Source organism: Pan troglodytes, chromosome 18 (assembly GCF_028858775.2).
Source record: "Pan troglodytes isolate AG18354 chromosome 18, NHGRI_mPanTro3-v2.0_pri, whole genome shotgun sequence".
NCBI lineage: Eukaryota > Metazoa > Chordata > Mammalia > Primates > Hominidae > Pan > Pan troglodytes.
Window position 1 is genome coordinate 24,050,507 of NC_072416.2, and position 16,253 is coordinate 24,066,759.

The 16,253-nt window shown below is 48.6% G+C and overlaps 1 protein-coding gene across 3 annotated transcripts in view; it reads left to right on the forward strand.

Moving 5' to 3' along the window:
• Nucleotides 1-15,974, forward strand: part of LOC100613237 (putative protein SNX29P2) — a 114,393-nt gene extending 98,419 nt beyond the window's left edge. For 2 of the 3 annotated variants that reach the window (XM_063796844.1, XM_054669004.2), the window contains 2 exons: nt 199-574; nt 15,714-15,973. In XM_063796844.1, the coding sequence (XP_063652914.1) occupies nt 199-574; nt 15,714-15,888 (551 nt within the window). In that variant the 3' untranslated portion in view covers nt 15,889-15,973. Of the gene's footprint in view, nt 1-198; nt 575-15,713 lie in introns of all 3 variants that reach the window. The other variant, XM_054669003.2, reaches the window with a different exon arrangement.
• Nucleotides 15,975-16,253: the final 279 nt, after the last annotated feature.

Below are 16,253 nucleotides of genomic sequence, written 5' to 3' on the forward strand. Positions count from 1 at the left end.
GCCTGCATCCATTCTGCTCAATCTTCTGTACACAGATTTTCACTGAGGATTTTAAAAAGTCTGAATTCATGTTACAGTGTATTTCTCACTCGAATAGTATTTTCCACAACCTGGAAGTGAGTTGGTTTCATCATCCTTTTGTCTTGCCTACTTTTTCTTATACTGTATCTTTTTTTTTTTTTTTTTTTTTTTTGCCAGATGCCAAATGCAAAAAGGAGCGGAAGAAGAAAAAGAAAGTGACCAACATTATCTCATTTGATGATGAGGAAGATGAGCAGAACTCTGGGGACATGTTTAAAAAGACATCTGGGGCAGGGGAGAGCTCAGAGGACAACTCCGACCGCTCCTCTGTCAATATCATGTCCGCCTTTGAAAGCCCCTTCGGGCCAAACTCCAATGGAAGTCAGAGCAGCAACTCGTGGAAAATTGATTCCCTGTCTTTGAACAGGGAGTTTGGGTACCAGAAGCTTGATGTGAAAAGCATCGATGATGAAGATGTGGATGAAAACGAAGATGACGTGTATGGAAACTCATCAGGACGGAAGCACAGGGGCCACTCGGAGTCGCCCGAGAAGTAAGTTCCCCTCACGCTTCTTTGTGTGTGTGTGTGTGTGTGTGTGTGTGTGTGTGTGTGTGTAAGATGGAGTCTCACCGTCCCCCAGGCTGGAGTGCCGTGGCGTGATCTCAGCTCACTGCAACCTCCACCTCCCGGGTTCAAGCTATTCTCCTGCCTCAGCCTCCTGAGTAGCTGGGATTGCAGGCACCTGTCACCACCCAGCTAATTTTTGTATTTTTAGTAGAGATGGGGTTTCACCATATTGGCCAGGCTGGTCTCAAACTCCTGACCTCAAGTGATCCGCCTGCCTTGGCCTCCCAAAGTGCTAGGTTTACAGGCATGAGCCACCAAGCCCAGCCTCCCCTTGTGCTTTTAATGAGGGGGTTAAGTTCACCGTTTTCTCTTTCTATGGTATTGGGTGAAATAGGTCTGCAAGTTTTATATTTGCCCAGGGTATCATTCATTCTTCAGGTGTTGATTTAGGAGTGTTATTTGGAAGGAGTGTTATTTGCTCTTCCCTTGAGAACTGAAAGAGGGGAAGAGAGTACATTTGAGGGCACTTAATACAAAGTTAATGTCAGAATGTGTGCCTTGAAATTCTTGCTTTATACATACATCTGTCATTTTCATTTCACAGGGTTCACAGGGTTTCACAGTCTGATGAGACTGTGCTTGTTATTGTTTTTTATTTTTACCCTGGATTTTCCTTGCATCTGACTTGCCACTAGCACAGGAAGCTCAGGACGAAGGCAGCGTTAGGAGAATAGTTGTGGTATGGTGACTTCTGTGTTTATCTGCAGGGGTGTGAATAGCTGTAATATCCACTGCACCTGCTGCCTTAACAGTGGAGTTGGCCGGGCGCAGTGGCTCACACCTGTAATCCCAGCACTTTGGGACACCAAGTTGGGTGGGTCACCTGAGGTCAGGAGTTTGAGACCAGCCTGACCAACATGGTGAAACCCCTTCTCTACTAAAAAAATACAAAATTAGCCAGGCATGGTGGTGCATGCCTGTAACTCCAGATACTTGGGATGCTGAGGCAGGAGAATCGCTTGAATATGGGAGGCGGAGCCAAGATGACACCATTGCACTCCAGCCTGGGCAGCAAGAGAGAAGGTCCTTCTCAAAAAAAAAAAAAATTCCCCAAATACCCCAAATAAGCTAGTTACCTCTTAGGCTTTGTGGTGCGCAGTGCCCTCCTAATCATGACTACTGCAAAATCCAGCCCATTAAAGTGTAAAATGAGGCCAGGTGCAGTGGTTCATGCCTGTAATCCCAGCACTTTGGGAGGCTGAGTTGGGAGGATTGCTTAAGGCCAGGAGTTTGATACCAGCCTGGGCAACATAGCAAGAACTCCGTCTCTACAAAAAAATAAAAAGTGTAAAATGAATATACAGAAATGTATCTTTCTATCTGACCTAAATCTTACGGATCGCACCATTGCACTCCAGCCTGGGCAACAAGAGTGAAACTCCGTCTCAAAAATAAAAAATAAAAAAAAATTAAACTTCAAGTCCAGGTGCAGTGGCTCACACCCGTAATCCCAGCACTTCGGGAAGCTGAGGGGGGTAGATCACTTGAGGTCAGGAGTTTGAGACCAGCCTGGCCAACATGGTGAAACCCCATCTCTACTAAAACTACAAAATTAGCCGGGCATAGTGGCAGGCACCTGTAATCCCAGCTACTGGGGAGGCTGAAGCAGGAGAATCACTTGAACCCAGGAGGTGGAGGTTGCAGTGAGCCGAGATCACACCACTGCATTCCAGCCTGGGTGATAGAGCAAAGCTCCATCTCAAAAAATTAAAATAAATAAAATAAAATAATAAAATAAAATAAATTAAACTTCAGAAGGAAAGAGAGTTGTAGCCTTGATTCCTTTTTTCCCAAGACACTCCTTGAGGCCTATGCAAATTTTCCCAACTCCTCAGCAGTCACAGCTAAGTGGGCCAAAGCAAGGGCTAGTGGAAGGAGTGATCACAGACCCCATGACACCCTTCACACAGAGCCATAGATGACTACTCAACTTACGGTCACGTCACCATGGGAGAGTCACTAAACAGCATCTCTCTCTCTGAAATGTCAACATCTATACACCCATCTAGTGTCTGGTTTAGGGTGGAAATATGGGTGTAAGAAAAGTAATTTAGAGGTAATTACTGGCAGCTGAGGGGAGGAGACTGTTCCTCACCCAGCCTTGGGTTAGTGGAGCTTTGGTGCAATGGACAAAAACAGAGGTTTTGATTTGGAGGCGAAGAAAGGGGACAATGGCTCCAGAGGCCAAGAGCAGAGAAGGACAGCCAGGAAGTGGGCTGAGCATGGTGGACTCAGGAGATGGGGAGCCCCATCTTGGGATGCCTCAGAGACATTGTGGAGGGGGCCTGGTTTTCCTTTTTGAACATTTTTTATTGTTATTATTAATTAATTTATTTTTTATTTTTATTATTATTTTTTGAGATGGAGTCTCACTCTGTCATCCAGGCTGGAGTGCAGTGGCATGATCTTGGCTCACTGCAACCTCCGACTCCCACGTTCAAGCAATTCTTCTGCCTCAGCCTCCCGAGTAGCTGGGACTACAGGTGCACGTCACCACACCCAGCTAATTTTTGTATTTTTAGTAGACACGGGGTTTCACCATATTGGCCAGGCTGGTCTTGAACTCCTGACCTCGTGATCCACCTGCCTCGGCCTCTCAAAGTGCTGGGATTACAGGCATGAACTACCGCACCCGGCCCTTTTCTTTTTTTCTTTGAGACAGAGTTTCACTCTTGTTGCCCAGGTTGGAGTGCAATGGCACAATCTCAGCTCACTGCAACCTCCACCTCTTGGGTTCAAGCGATTCTCCTGCCTCAGCCTCTTGAGTAGCTGGAATTACAGGCATGTGCCACCATGCCCGGCTAATTATGTATTTTTGTAGTAGAGACTGGTTTCTCCATGTTTGTCAGGCTGGTCTCGAACTCCTGACCTCAGGTGATCTGCCCGCCTCAGCCTCCCAAAGTGCTTGGATTACAGGGGTGAGCCACCGTGCCTGGCCTACAAACTGTTCTATCAGCAAGGTCTTTATGACCTGTATCTTGTGCCAACCTCCTGTCTCATCCTGTGATTTAGAATGCCTTAACCTCCTGGGAATGCAGCCAAGCAGGTCTTAGCCTTATTTTACCCAGCCCCTATTCAAGATAGAGTCGCTCAGGTTCAAATGCCTCTGACACTCCTGCCTCAGCCTTTCAGACAGCTGGGACTATAGGCACACACCACCAGGCCTGGCTAATGTCTTCATTTCTATTTTGTAGGGACAGGGTCTTGCTATGTTGCCCAGACTAGTCTCAAACTCCTGGCCTCAAGCCATCCTCCCACTACAGCCTTGTAGAGTGCTGGGATTACAGGCATGAGCCACCACGCCAGGCCTTGGTTTTTCTTAGTATGTGGGCTAAAGTCATTCAATGTTGATGTTACAGGAAAATGGGGCCAGGCACCGTGGCTCACACCTATAATCCTAGCACTTTGGGAGGCCCAGGGGGGCGGATCACCTGAGGTCAGGAATTCAAGACCAGCCTGGCCAACATGTCAAAACCCCATCTCTGCTAAAAATACAAAAATTAGCTGAACACGTTGGCTCATGCCTGTCATCCCAGCACTTTGGGAGGCCGAGCTGGGTGGATCACTTGAGGTCAGGGGTTTGAGACCAGCCTGGCTAACATGTACTAAAACTACAAACATTAGCCGGGCACAGTGGTGGCTGCCTGTAATCCCAGCTACTCAGGAGGCTGAGACAGGAAAATCGCTTGAACCCGGGAGGCGGAGGTTGTAGTGAGCCAAGATCGCACCACTGCACTCCAGCCTGGGCGACAATATAATAATAATTATTATTTTTTTTTGACAGAGACAAAAAATAATAATGATACTTTTTTTAAAAAAAGGAAAATGGGAGGCGATTGTAGAAGGTAGAGGATTTGGAGTGATAGTTCATTACAATTGTAATAAGGACCACAAGATGCTAAGAGTAATGAGATGTAGCGGACGTCTGCTATTTTTGCCTGTTCAGCATCCACTCGTTCTGCTTTGTGTGATAGCACCCCAAGCTTCCTTTGAACCAGTCCTTCCTTCAGCGGAGGCCGACCCCACCCCTTCGCTCTGTGGGGTGGCCACATGACCCAGGTCTAGCCAATCAGCACATTCCATCCCGGAGCAGCAGCTGTGTGCCCCTAGCCCAAGCTAGGCTGCTCCTGGCCTTGTGTACCTATTAGGGGAAAATGTGTTCTCTTTTCACTGGAGTTGCTAAGCATGTGGGATGTAAGCCTGGACTTGCTGGTGGCTGCCTTTGCCACCGCTTAGGGAGATTCTGGCCAGGCATGAAGCCAGCACAGAGTAAATGAAGCAGGGCCAGGAGATGAGGAGAGATGGATTCTGATTGCGTTATATGAGTACTAGGATCTGTGTCTGAAATCCAAATGGCTTTTTCTTTTCTTTTCTTTTCTTTTCTTTCTTTTTCGAAACGGAGCACACTCTGTCACCCAGGCTGGAGTGCAATGGCACGATCTCAGCTCACTACAACCTCTGCCTCCCGGGTTCAAGTGATTCTACTGCCTCAGCCTCCCGTGTAGCTGGGATTACAGGCGCGCACCAACACACCCGACTAATTTTTGTATTTTTAGTAAAGACAGGGTTTCACCATGTTGGCCAGGCTGGTCTTGCACTCCTGACCTCACGTGATCTGCCCCACCTTGGCCTCCCAAAGTGCTGGGATTACAGGTGTGAACCACTGCGCCCAGCCCCAAGTGGCTTTTTCAATTACATGAGCCAACATATTCTCACAAGTCCATTCGAGTTTGGTGTCTGTTACTTGCAAATAAGGGAGTTCTGATTGGTTCCCAGTGAAACCTCATCTGTAAGACCTCTGAGCCACCAGTATCCACGGGGCTTGTCCTATAACAGCTCCTGTGCAATCCAGTAGCCTTGAACACTGGAAGCCACTGAGCCCTTCTGTGAGTAGATGCACACCTCTGAGGCTAAGATTACTGGTGTACTCATTCGGACCAGTTTGGTCTCAGTGACTGAAAACTCAACCCAAACTTGTTCATTTGGAAAGGAAAAGTCGGCCAGGCACAGTGGCTCATGCCTGTAGTTCCAGCACTTTGGGAGGCTGAGGTGGACAGATCGCTTGAGCCCAGGAGTTCAAGACCAACCTGGGCAACATAGCAAAACCCTGCCTCTCCAAAAAAAAAAAAAAATTCTTTTTTTTTCTAGACAGAGTCTCGCACTATTGCCCAGGCTGGAGTGCAGTGGTGCAATCTTGGCTCACTGCAATCTCCGCCTCCCGGGCTCAAGCGATTCTCCTGCCTCAGCCTCCCGAGTAGCTGGACTACAGGCGTGCACCACCAGGGCCAGCCAATTTTTGTATTTTTAGTAGAGACAGGGTTTCACAATGTTGGCTAGGATGGTCTCGATTTCTTGACCTCGTGATCTGCCTGCCTTGGCTTCCCAAAGTGCCGGGATTACAGGCGTGAGCCACCGGTGCCTGGCCTCTACAAAAAATATTTTAAATTAGCAGGCATGATGGTGCATGCCTGTAGTCTCAAATGGGCAAAGTTGTTCTCTGATTGGCTGAGGTCTTTGTCACCTGCTCCACCCCTGAGCTGGAGCACCACCCAAAGTAATTGACTGAAAGGGGGTGTTCTCCAGTGGGAAATTAGGTAAGGTTTACATTATTTGGCCTTAACTCTTCACCCTTCCCCCTACCCATGCCCTTGGCCATGTAATTTTGCAGTGCCCTCCTGTCACAGGCAGGATGACCTGATGCCTCTTTTTTCTTTTTTGAGATGGAGTCTCACTGTGTCGCCCAGGCTGGAGTGCAATGGTGCAATCTCAGCTCTCTGCAACCTCCACTTCCTGGGTTCAAGAGATTCTCCTGCCTCAGCCTCTCAAGTAGCTGGGATTACAGGCGCCTGCCACCACACCCAGCTAATTTTTGCATTTTTAGTAGAGAAAGGGTTTCGCCATGTTGGCCAGGCTGGTCTTGAACTCCTGACTTCAGGTGATCCTCCTCACCTGCCTTGCCTCCCAAAGTGCTGGGATTACAGGCATGAGCCACCACGCCCGGCCCTGCCTCTTGAGCTGGGGAGTTCAAGACCAGCCTGGGCAACATAATGAGATTTCAGCTCTATTAAAAATAATAATAATTAAAAAAAAAAAGAATGGCCCTACCTTTCACTGGCAGGGAAGGGTGGAGGGCCCTCCTGTCATCTCCAAATCATAGTACTGTCCCCACCAGCCATAGCTGATCATTTTAGGAGTGGTTCCAAGGAGTCCCAAGCTGGGCCCATTACAGCCTCTCCTGGAGGGTTACAATTGGATGAGAAGCCAATCAATATCCTCTATAATTAAAAATATAAGAACTTAGGAGTCGTGGGGCAGCTGTGTTTAGTTGAAAGCCTAGAGAAGCAGAGAGAGTCCATGTGTTTGTTACTTACGGTAATGCTGGCTGCTGGAACAGATAAGCCCCGAAATCTCTGTGGCTTAACATCGCAGAAGTTTATTACCTGCTCAGATAACAGTCTAAGGCAGATGTGCCACATGGCGATTCAGGGACCGCTACCTTGTGGTTCTGCTGTCTCTCGGGTCCTTGGCTTTTAGATAGCAAACAATGCAGACAGGAGAAGACAGATCCATGGTCTTAACCATCTCAGCCCCAGACAGGGGACCGCGTCGTTTCCACCCACCTTCCATCAGCAAGAACCAGTCACATGAGCACATCTAACAGCAATGAAGGCTGGGAAATACGTGCCCAGGAAGGGAGGAATCAGTTTCTTTGCAGAGGAGAGAGGGAACAGAAGAGAGGGAAAGGGGGAAAATAGAGAGAGGGAGGGAGAGAAAGAGAGAAGAACTAATGAGCACAGAACTAAGAAAGCCCAAGCACAGTGGCTCACATCAGTAATTCTAGGGCCTTGGGAGGCAAGACAAGAGAATCACTTGAGGCCATGAGTTCAAGGGCAGCCTAGGCAACATAGTGGGACTCTATCTCCACAAAAATAATAATAATATTATTATTAAATAAAAGGAAGAGACAGCCATGAAGATAACTAGCTGAGGCCAGGTACAGTGGCTCATGCCTATAATCCCAACAGTTTGGGAGGTTGAGGTGGACAGATTGTTTGAGGTCAGAAGTTCCAGACCAGACTGACCAACATAGCAAAACCCCATCTCTACTAAAAATACAAAAATTAGCTGGGCGTGGTGGCAGGCACCTGTAGTCCCAGCTACTCGGGAGGCTGAGGCAGGAGAATCACCTGAACCTGGAAGGCGGAGGATGCAGTGAACTGAGATCATGCCACTGCACTCCAGCCTGGGTGACAGAGCGAGACCCTGTCTCGAAAAAAAAAAAAAAATCACCTGGCTTGTTAAAACAGATTCCTGGACCCCACCCCAGAATTTGATTCAGGTTGGGAGTGAGGCCTGTGAAGTTGCATTTCTAGCAAATTCCCCAGGTGATGCTCATGCCGCTGGTCCCAAACCACACTGTGAAGTGCCAGTTCCAGACTAGGAGACTCCAAAGAGACACTGGAGCCAACCACAATGTGCAAACCTGATTGGGTCCTGATTTGGAAATTAAACATCTTTAAAATGCATTCAGGGAATAATTGGGTTCATTTGAACGTGGACTCAATATTAGAAAATTTCTATTGATTTTCTTGGGTAGGGTGGTGACATGTGGCTGGCTATAAGGGAAGATGTCTTTATTTTTAGGAGATTCACATTGAAGTCATTATAGGGGTCAAGTGACATGATATCTACAGCTAACTTTTATTTCATTTATTTATTATTATTATTATTTTAGAGACAGGGTCTTGCTCTGTCACCCAGGCTGGAATGCAGTGGCATGATCGTAGCTCACTGCAGCCTCAAACTCCTGAGATCAAGCGATCCTCCTGCCTCAGCCTCTCCAATAGCTGGGACTACAGGCCCACACCACCATGCCTGGCTTACAACTAACTTTTAAATGTTGGCCAGGCGCAGTGGCTCACACCTGAAATCCAAGCACTTTGGGAGGCCGAGGCAGGCGGATCACTTGAGGTCAGGAGTTCAAGACCAGCCTCGCCAACATGATGAAACCTCGTCTCTACAAAAAATACAAAAAATTAGCTGGGCATGGTGGCAGGTGCCTATAATTCCAGCTACTCAAGAGGCTGAGGCAGGAGGATCACTTGAACCCAGGAGGCGGAGGTTGCAGTGGGCCAAGATCATGCCACTGCACTCCAGCCTGAGCATTAGAGCGAGACTCCATCTCAAATAAATAAATTAACATTTCAGCAAAATACACACATGCACACAGACAAAGAAAATATGACAAAATGGTAATTATTGAATTTCAGGATAGGTGTATGAGTGACAATTATCCCACTTTTTCAACTCTTCTATGTTTAGATGCTTTAAATATTTAAAGCTGGGGCTCGGTGCAGTAGCTCATGCTTGTAATCATCATATTTTGAGGGGCTGAGGTGGGAGCATAGCTTGAGCCCAGCAGTTCGAGGCTGCAGTGAGCTATGATCACACCACTGCACTCCGGGCTGGGCAGCAGAGCAAGACCCTGTCTCAAAAAAATATAAAATAAAATGAAATAAATCTGGGGAGTGCGTAGGGGAGGGACTAGTGCATCACAGCCTAATTGAACGAGCAGGAGACGCCATGGGATGAGGCCAGGCCCAACTGTGTCAGTCCTTCTGGGTCATTCTAAGGACTTCGGATTCTATCCTGAATGCATGAGGAAACCCTTGAAGGCCTTAAGCAGAGAGTGACATGGTCTGATTTTCTTTTAAGCTGTAGCTTTGTTTTTGAGATGGGGTCTTGCTAAGTTGCCCAGGCTAGTCTCGAACTCCTGGGCTCAAGTGATTCTCCTGCCCCAGCCTCCCAAGTAGCTGAGATTACAGATAAGTGCCACCACGCCCAGCTAATTTTTGTATTTTTAGTAGAGACGGGGTTTCACCATGTTGGCCAGACTGGTCTCAAACTCCTGACCTCAAGTGATTCGCTCGCCTCAGCTTCCCAAAGTGCTGGGATGACAGGTGAGAGCCACTGTGCCCAGCCAATTGTACATTTTTAAATAACTCAAAGAGAGTAATTGAATTGTTTGTAACTCAAAGGATAAATGCTTGATGTAATGGATCCCCATTTACCCTGATGTGATTATTATGCATTGCATGCCTGTATTAAAACATCTCATGCACCCCATACATATATATGCCTACTATCTACCCACAAAAATTAAAAAATGAAAACATTATCCTTTTGATGCTTGGCCACATGGAGGACACAGCAAATGGTTCATGGCCAAGCACAAGAGAGCCACTAATGTCTGCACCAGGAAGGGATAATTATCCAATTATAACCCAGAGGCAGCCTCTGGTGTCAATAGCTGATTGTTCTGAACAAGTGCAGATTCTATGCTTCCCCAAAGCTGTGTGAAATTTAAAAATTCATAATCATTGGCAAATGATAATCGTAATACAGATGCCAAGGCACTACTCAGACCAAGGAAATCCAATTCCCTTGCCACCAGGATCAAATCCAAGATCCCCAGGGGATTCTTTATTTATTTATTTTGAGACGGATTCTGCTCTGTCACCCAGGCTGGAGTGCAGTGACGCAATCTCAGCTCACTGCAACCTCCACTTCCGGGTTCAAGCAGTTCTCCTGCCTCAGCCTCCTGAGTAGCTGGGATTACAGGCACCTGCCACCACGCCTGGCTAATTCTGTATTTCTAGTAGAGACAGAGTTTTAGCACGTTGGCTAGGCTAGTCTCAAACTCCTGGTCTCAGGTGATCTGCCCACCTAAGCCTCCCGAAGTGCTGGGATCACAGGCGTGAGCCACCACACCTGGCCCCAGGGGATTCTTGATTGCAGCCAGGCAGAGCCTGCAGTCCCAGGGTGGCGAGTTCCAGCAGACCTATGAAGGACTGGCTCCAGGGTCCCTGAGCACAAGGTTGCAAGGCCATGTTGTCACACTCTGGACCTCTTGTTTGTTTGTTTTTTGAGACGGAGTCTCGCTCTTTCGCCCAGGACGGACTGCAGTGGCACAATCTCGGCTCACTGCAAGCTCCGCCTCCCGGGTTCATGCCATTCTCGTGTCTCAGCCTCCTGAGTAGCTGGGACTACAGGCGCCCGCCACCGCGCCCAGCTAAATTTTTTGTATTTTTAGTAGAGACGGGGTTTCACCATGTTAGCCAGGATGGTCTCGATCTCCTGACCTCGTGATCCACCTGTCTAAGCCTCCCGAAGTGCTGGGATTACAGACGTGAGCCACTGCGCCCAGCCAACAGATAGGTACAGTCTTTATCTGTTTGTGCGGCTATAAGAAAGTATCAGAGACTGGGTTATTTATAAAAAACGGAAATTTTGGCCAGGCACAGTGGCTCACGCCTTTAATCCCAGCATGCTGGGAGGCCAGGGCAGGTGGATCGTGTGACCTTAGGAGTTCGAGATCAGCCTGGGCAACATAACGAAACCCTATCTGTACAACGCTATGAAAAAAAAAAAGCTGGGTGTTGTGGTGCATACCTGTAATCCCAGCTACTCGGGAGGCTGAGGTGGGAGAATCACTTGAACCCAGGAGGCAGAGGTTGCAGTGAGCCGAGATCGTGCCACTGCACTCTAGCCTAGGTGACAGAGACCCTGTCTCATACATACAAACAAACAAACAAAACCCAGAAATTTCTTTCTCACAGTTCTGGAGGCTAGGAAGGCCAAGATTAAGTTACCAGCAGGTTGGTATCTGGTGAGGGCATGGTGGCCATTTCCAATACGGCACCTTGCTGCTATGTCCTCCCGGGGGGACCAGTGCTGTGTCTTCAAGTGACAGAGGGATGTAAGGGCAATGAAAGGGCCTAGCTCGTTCCCGCGAACCTTTTTATGAGGTTACTAATCCCATGCCCTCATGACTTAATGATGCCCCACCTCTTAATACTACCAGACTGGTGGTTAAGTTTTAACATATGAATCTTGGGGAACACATTCAGACCACAGCAGATATATTGTAGAAAATAATAGTCCATAAATTCCCCAGCAGTAACACTTCACATATTTTGCCTCTTATTACTTGGAGTATACTGTGTTTCATATGGCTTTTTAAACTTTGTAAAAACTGCAGCAAGTGCCTGATTACTTAGAGCTTGTTTATCTAGTGACAGACTATTTAGTCCATTAATTTTGTGCTGTACAACAGGAAAGAGAGAGAAAGAAAATGACTTCTGCAGAGACTGAATCATCTTTATGTCCTCTATGGTAGTTGGCACTTAGTAGATATTAAATAAAAAGCAGGCTGGGCAAGACGGCTCATGCCTGTAATCCCAGTACTTTGGGAGGCTGAAGCAGGTGGATCACATGAGCTCAGGAGTTCCAGACCAGCCTGGGCAACATGGTAAAATCCTATCTCTACAATAACTGTAAAAGTAGCGGGATGTGGTGGCATGTGCCCATAGACCCAGCTACTTGGAAGGCTGAAGTGGGAGGATTGCTTGAGCCCGGGGGGTGGAAGTTGGACTGAGCCAAGGTCCAGCTCCAGCCTGGGCCACAGAGGGAGACCCTGTCTCAAAACAAACAAACAAACAAATCTCTTTAACTCCCAAAATGGAAAGTTCTCCAAGATCTATGTTAAGTGATTAAAAAAAAAAAAAAAAAAAAAGGGCCACCCTGGCATGCTGGCTCATGCCTGTAATCCCAGCACTTTGGGAGGCCGAGGAAGGCAGATCACCTGATGTCAGGAGTTCGAGACTAGCCTGACCAACATGGGGAAATCCCGTCTCTACTAAAAATACAAAATTAGCCAGGTGCGGTGGCGCATGCCTGTAATCCCAGCTACTCGGGAGGCTGAGGAGGAGAATCGCTTGAACCCAGGAGGCGGAGGCTGTGGTGAACCGAGATCGCACCACTGCACTCCAGCCTAGGCAACAAGAGCGAAACTCCATCTCAAAAAAAAAAAAAAAAAAAGAAACCGCATCTCTACTAACAATACAGAAATTAGCTGGGCAAGGAGCTAGGTGATTATAGTACCAGCTACTCAAGAGGCTGATGCAGGGGAATCACTAAACCGCATCTCTACTAAAAATACAAAAATTAGCCGGGCAAGGAGCCGGGTGACTATAGTACCAGCTACTCAAGAGGCTGATGCAGGAGAATCACTTGAACCTGGGAGGCGGAGTTTGCAGTGAGTTGAGATTGCACCACTGCATTCCAACCTGGGCAACAGTGCGAGACCCTGTCTCAAAAGAAAAAAATAATATAAAGTGACCAGGTGTGGTGACTCACACCTGTTATCCCACCACTTTGGGTGGAAGCAGGAGGATCACTGGAGCCCAGGAGTTTGAAACCAGCCTAGGCAACATAGTGAGACCTTGTCTCTATATTAAACACACACACACATGCGCACACACACACACACACACACACACACACACACACAAAGGCAGCCAGACTATGCACTAGGAACTGCCCTGGGAATCCCTTTGCGTTCTCACAACAATCCCATTTCACAGATGAAGAAACCAAGGCACAGAAATATTAAGTAACGTGTCCAGGTGCGGTGGCTCACGCCTATAATCCCAGTACTTTGGGAGGCTGAGGCAGGCAGATCACGAGGTCAGGAGTTCAAGACCATCCTGGCCAACATGGTGAAACCCTGTCTCTACTAAAAATACAAAAATTAGCTGGGTGTGGTGGCAGGTGCCTGTAATTCCAGCTACTCAGGAAGCTGAGACAGGAGAATTGCTTGAACCCGGGAGGCAGAGGTTGCAGTGAGCCGAGATCACACCACTGCACTCCAGCCTGGGTGACAGAGCAAAACTCCGTCTGAAAAAAAAAAAAAAAAAGAAGAAATACTAAGTAACTTGTCTGAGGCCACTTAGTTACCAAGACGTGGGAGCTGGGACTTGAACCCAGGCAGTCTGGCTGGATTCATGCCTGCAGCCTCTGCACTCCTGCTACTTACTGTGTGAGAAGCGCCTGTTCTGTGGAAGGTTGTGGGCTGAGATCTTTCCATGAGTTCCACTCATTTATCCCCAAGGCTGTTCTTAAAGACGGGCATGACAGTTATGCCCATTTTACAGATGGGGCCCTGAGGCTCACAAGGGCACGCCACTCACCCATTTCCACAAAGCCATAGCTCGTTAGCAGAGGGCAGAATTCGGCCGCCTCTCCCCTAGCTCGAAGGCTGTGATTGACACAGAGGTTTTTCTGTTGTTGTTGCTGTTGTTTCTTTTTCTTTTTTTTTGAGAGAGGGTCTTGCTCTGTCATCCCGGCTGGAGTGCAGTGCTGCGATCTCAGCTCACTGCAAACTCTGCCTCCAAGATGCAAATGATTCTCGTGCCTCAGCCTCCCAAGTAGCTGGAATTACAGGTGTGCACTACCACGCCCAGCTGTTTTTTGTAGAGATGGGGTTAGTAGAGATTTGTTTAATAGAGATGGGGTTTCACCATGGTCTCTACTAAACCCTGTCTCTACTAAAAATACAAAAATTACCCAGGCGTGGTGGCACATGCCTGTAGTCCCAGCTACTCAAGAGGCTGAGGCAGGAGAATCACTTGAACCTGGGAGGTGGAGGTTGCAGTGACCCAAAATCATGCACTCTAGCCTGGGGTCTCGCTTTTGCCCAGGTTAGAGTGCAGTGGCACAATCACAGTGGCTCACTGCAGCCTCAAACTCCTGGGCTGAAGGGAATCCTCCCACCTCAGCCTCCCAGGTAGCTAGGATTATAGGCATGTGCCATCCTGGCGAGTTAATTTTTTGTGTGTTTTTATTCTCTCGAGACAGAGTCTTGCTCTGTTGCTCAGGCTGGACTGCAGTGGAGTGATCTTGGCTCACCGCAACCTCCACCTCCTGGGTTCAAGCAATTCTCCTACCTCAGCCTCCCGAGTAGCTGGGATTACAGGTGCGTGCCACCATGCCTGGCTAATTTTGTATGTTTAGTAGAGACAGGGTTTCGCCGTGTTGGTCAGGCTGCTCTCGAACTCCTGACCTCGTGATCCACCTGCCTCGGCCTCTCAAAGTGTTGGGATTACAGGCATGAGCCACTGAGCCTGGCCTGGTGAGCTAATTTTTAAATTGGTTATAGAGACAAGAGAGACAAGAGTGTCTCTTATGTTGCCCAGGCTGGTCTCGACCCCCTGGCCTCAAGTGATCCTCCCACCTCAGCCTCCCAAGGTGCTGGGATTACAGATGGGTGTCACCGCACCTGGCCTCTGAGGATTTCATTATAAACCTGCCCTGAAGGGAGGGAATCCAATTTTACGAGAGGGTGTAGCCTGGTGAGGCCTGGATGACCTCCGGAGGCAGGGGCTTGTGCCTGGGCTGAGGCCTAAGGGACAATGGGCAGACATGAAGTTGCCCCAGGCAGAGGGTACAGTGTGGGCAAAGTCAGGAAGTGGCAGGGCTTGGATCACTCCAGGAAGAGAGAGGAGTCATGTGTCACAGGAGCTCGAGACCCAGAGAGGGAGGCAGGCAGGCAGGCAGGGACCAAGCTTGGGCACAGCCAGGAAGGCAGGACAGGGCATGGTGGGGCCAATGGAATCATTACCCAAGATGGGCATTTTCAGGGAAACAGCTTAGATAAGGCCAGGCGTACAGTAGCTCCCACCTGTAATCCCAGCATTTGGGGAGGCTGAGGTAGGAGGACTGCTTGAGCCTGGGAGTTCGAGACCAGCCTAGGCAACATAGTGAGACCCCATATCCACAAAAAATTTAAAAAAGGAGTTTGTGTTCCTGTAGTAGCATACTTGGGAAGTTGAGGTGGCAGTATCACTTGAGCCTGGGAGTTCAAGGCTAAAGTGAGCTGATTGAGCCATTGCACCCAGAGATACGCTGTCTCAAAGGAAATACAAATTAAAAAACCAGCCGGGCATGCTGGCGTGTGCCTGTAGTCTCAGCTACTTGGGACACTGAAGTGGGAGGATCGCTTGAGCCCAGGAGTTCAAGGCTGCCGTGAGCTATGATTGTGCCTCTGCAGTCCAGCCTGGGCGACAGAGAAAGACCCTGTCTCTTAAAAAAAAAAAAAAAAAAATCTTAGATAAGAGGATGCTGTGCCTCCCTGAGGGTCTTCAGTCACCCATGGTCCTGGCAAGAGAGGAGGGCCAGGAGAGAGCTTCACCCACCTGCTGTCCTGCCCATGTGACATCCGCAGGTGCTGCCATGGCCACGACTGTTGTTACACTCGAGCTGAGGAGGCCGGCTGCAGCCCCAAGACAGAGCGCTACTCCTGGCAGTGCGTCAATCAGAGCGTCCTGTGCGGTGAGTCCCCAGCAGCACCATGCCACCCACCCCGAGTATCCCCTGGGCACCCTGGCATAGCCAGATGACTTCCGTGCCCTTGTTGCAATAACCACTGCTTCCAAGTCTCTATAGACCACCCCTTGGGTATATCTCATGTAAGTGATATTTATTTTATTTATTTTTTGAGTCAGAGTCTCGCTCTGTCACCCAGGCTAGAGTGTGCTGATGTGATCTTGGCTCACTACAACCTCTGCCTCCTGGGTTCAAGCGATTCTCATGCCTCAGCCTCCCAAGTGGCTAGGACTACAGGCATGCACCATCACGCCCAGCTAATTTTTGTATTTTTTTCAGTAGAAGTGGGGTTTCACCAAGTTGGCCGGGCTGGTCTCAAACTCCCCACCTCAAGTGCTCTGCCCGCCTCGGCCTCCCAAAGTGCTGGGATTACAGGCAT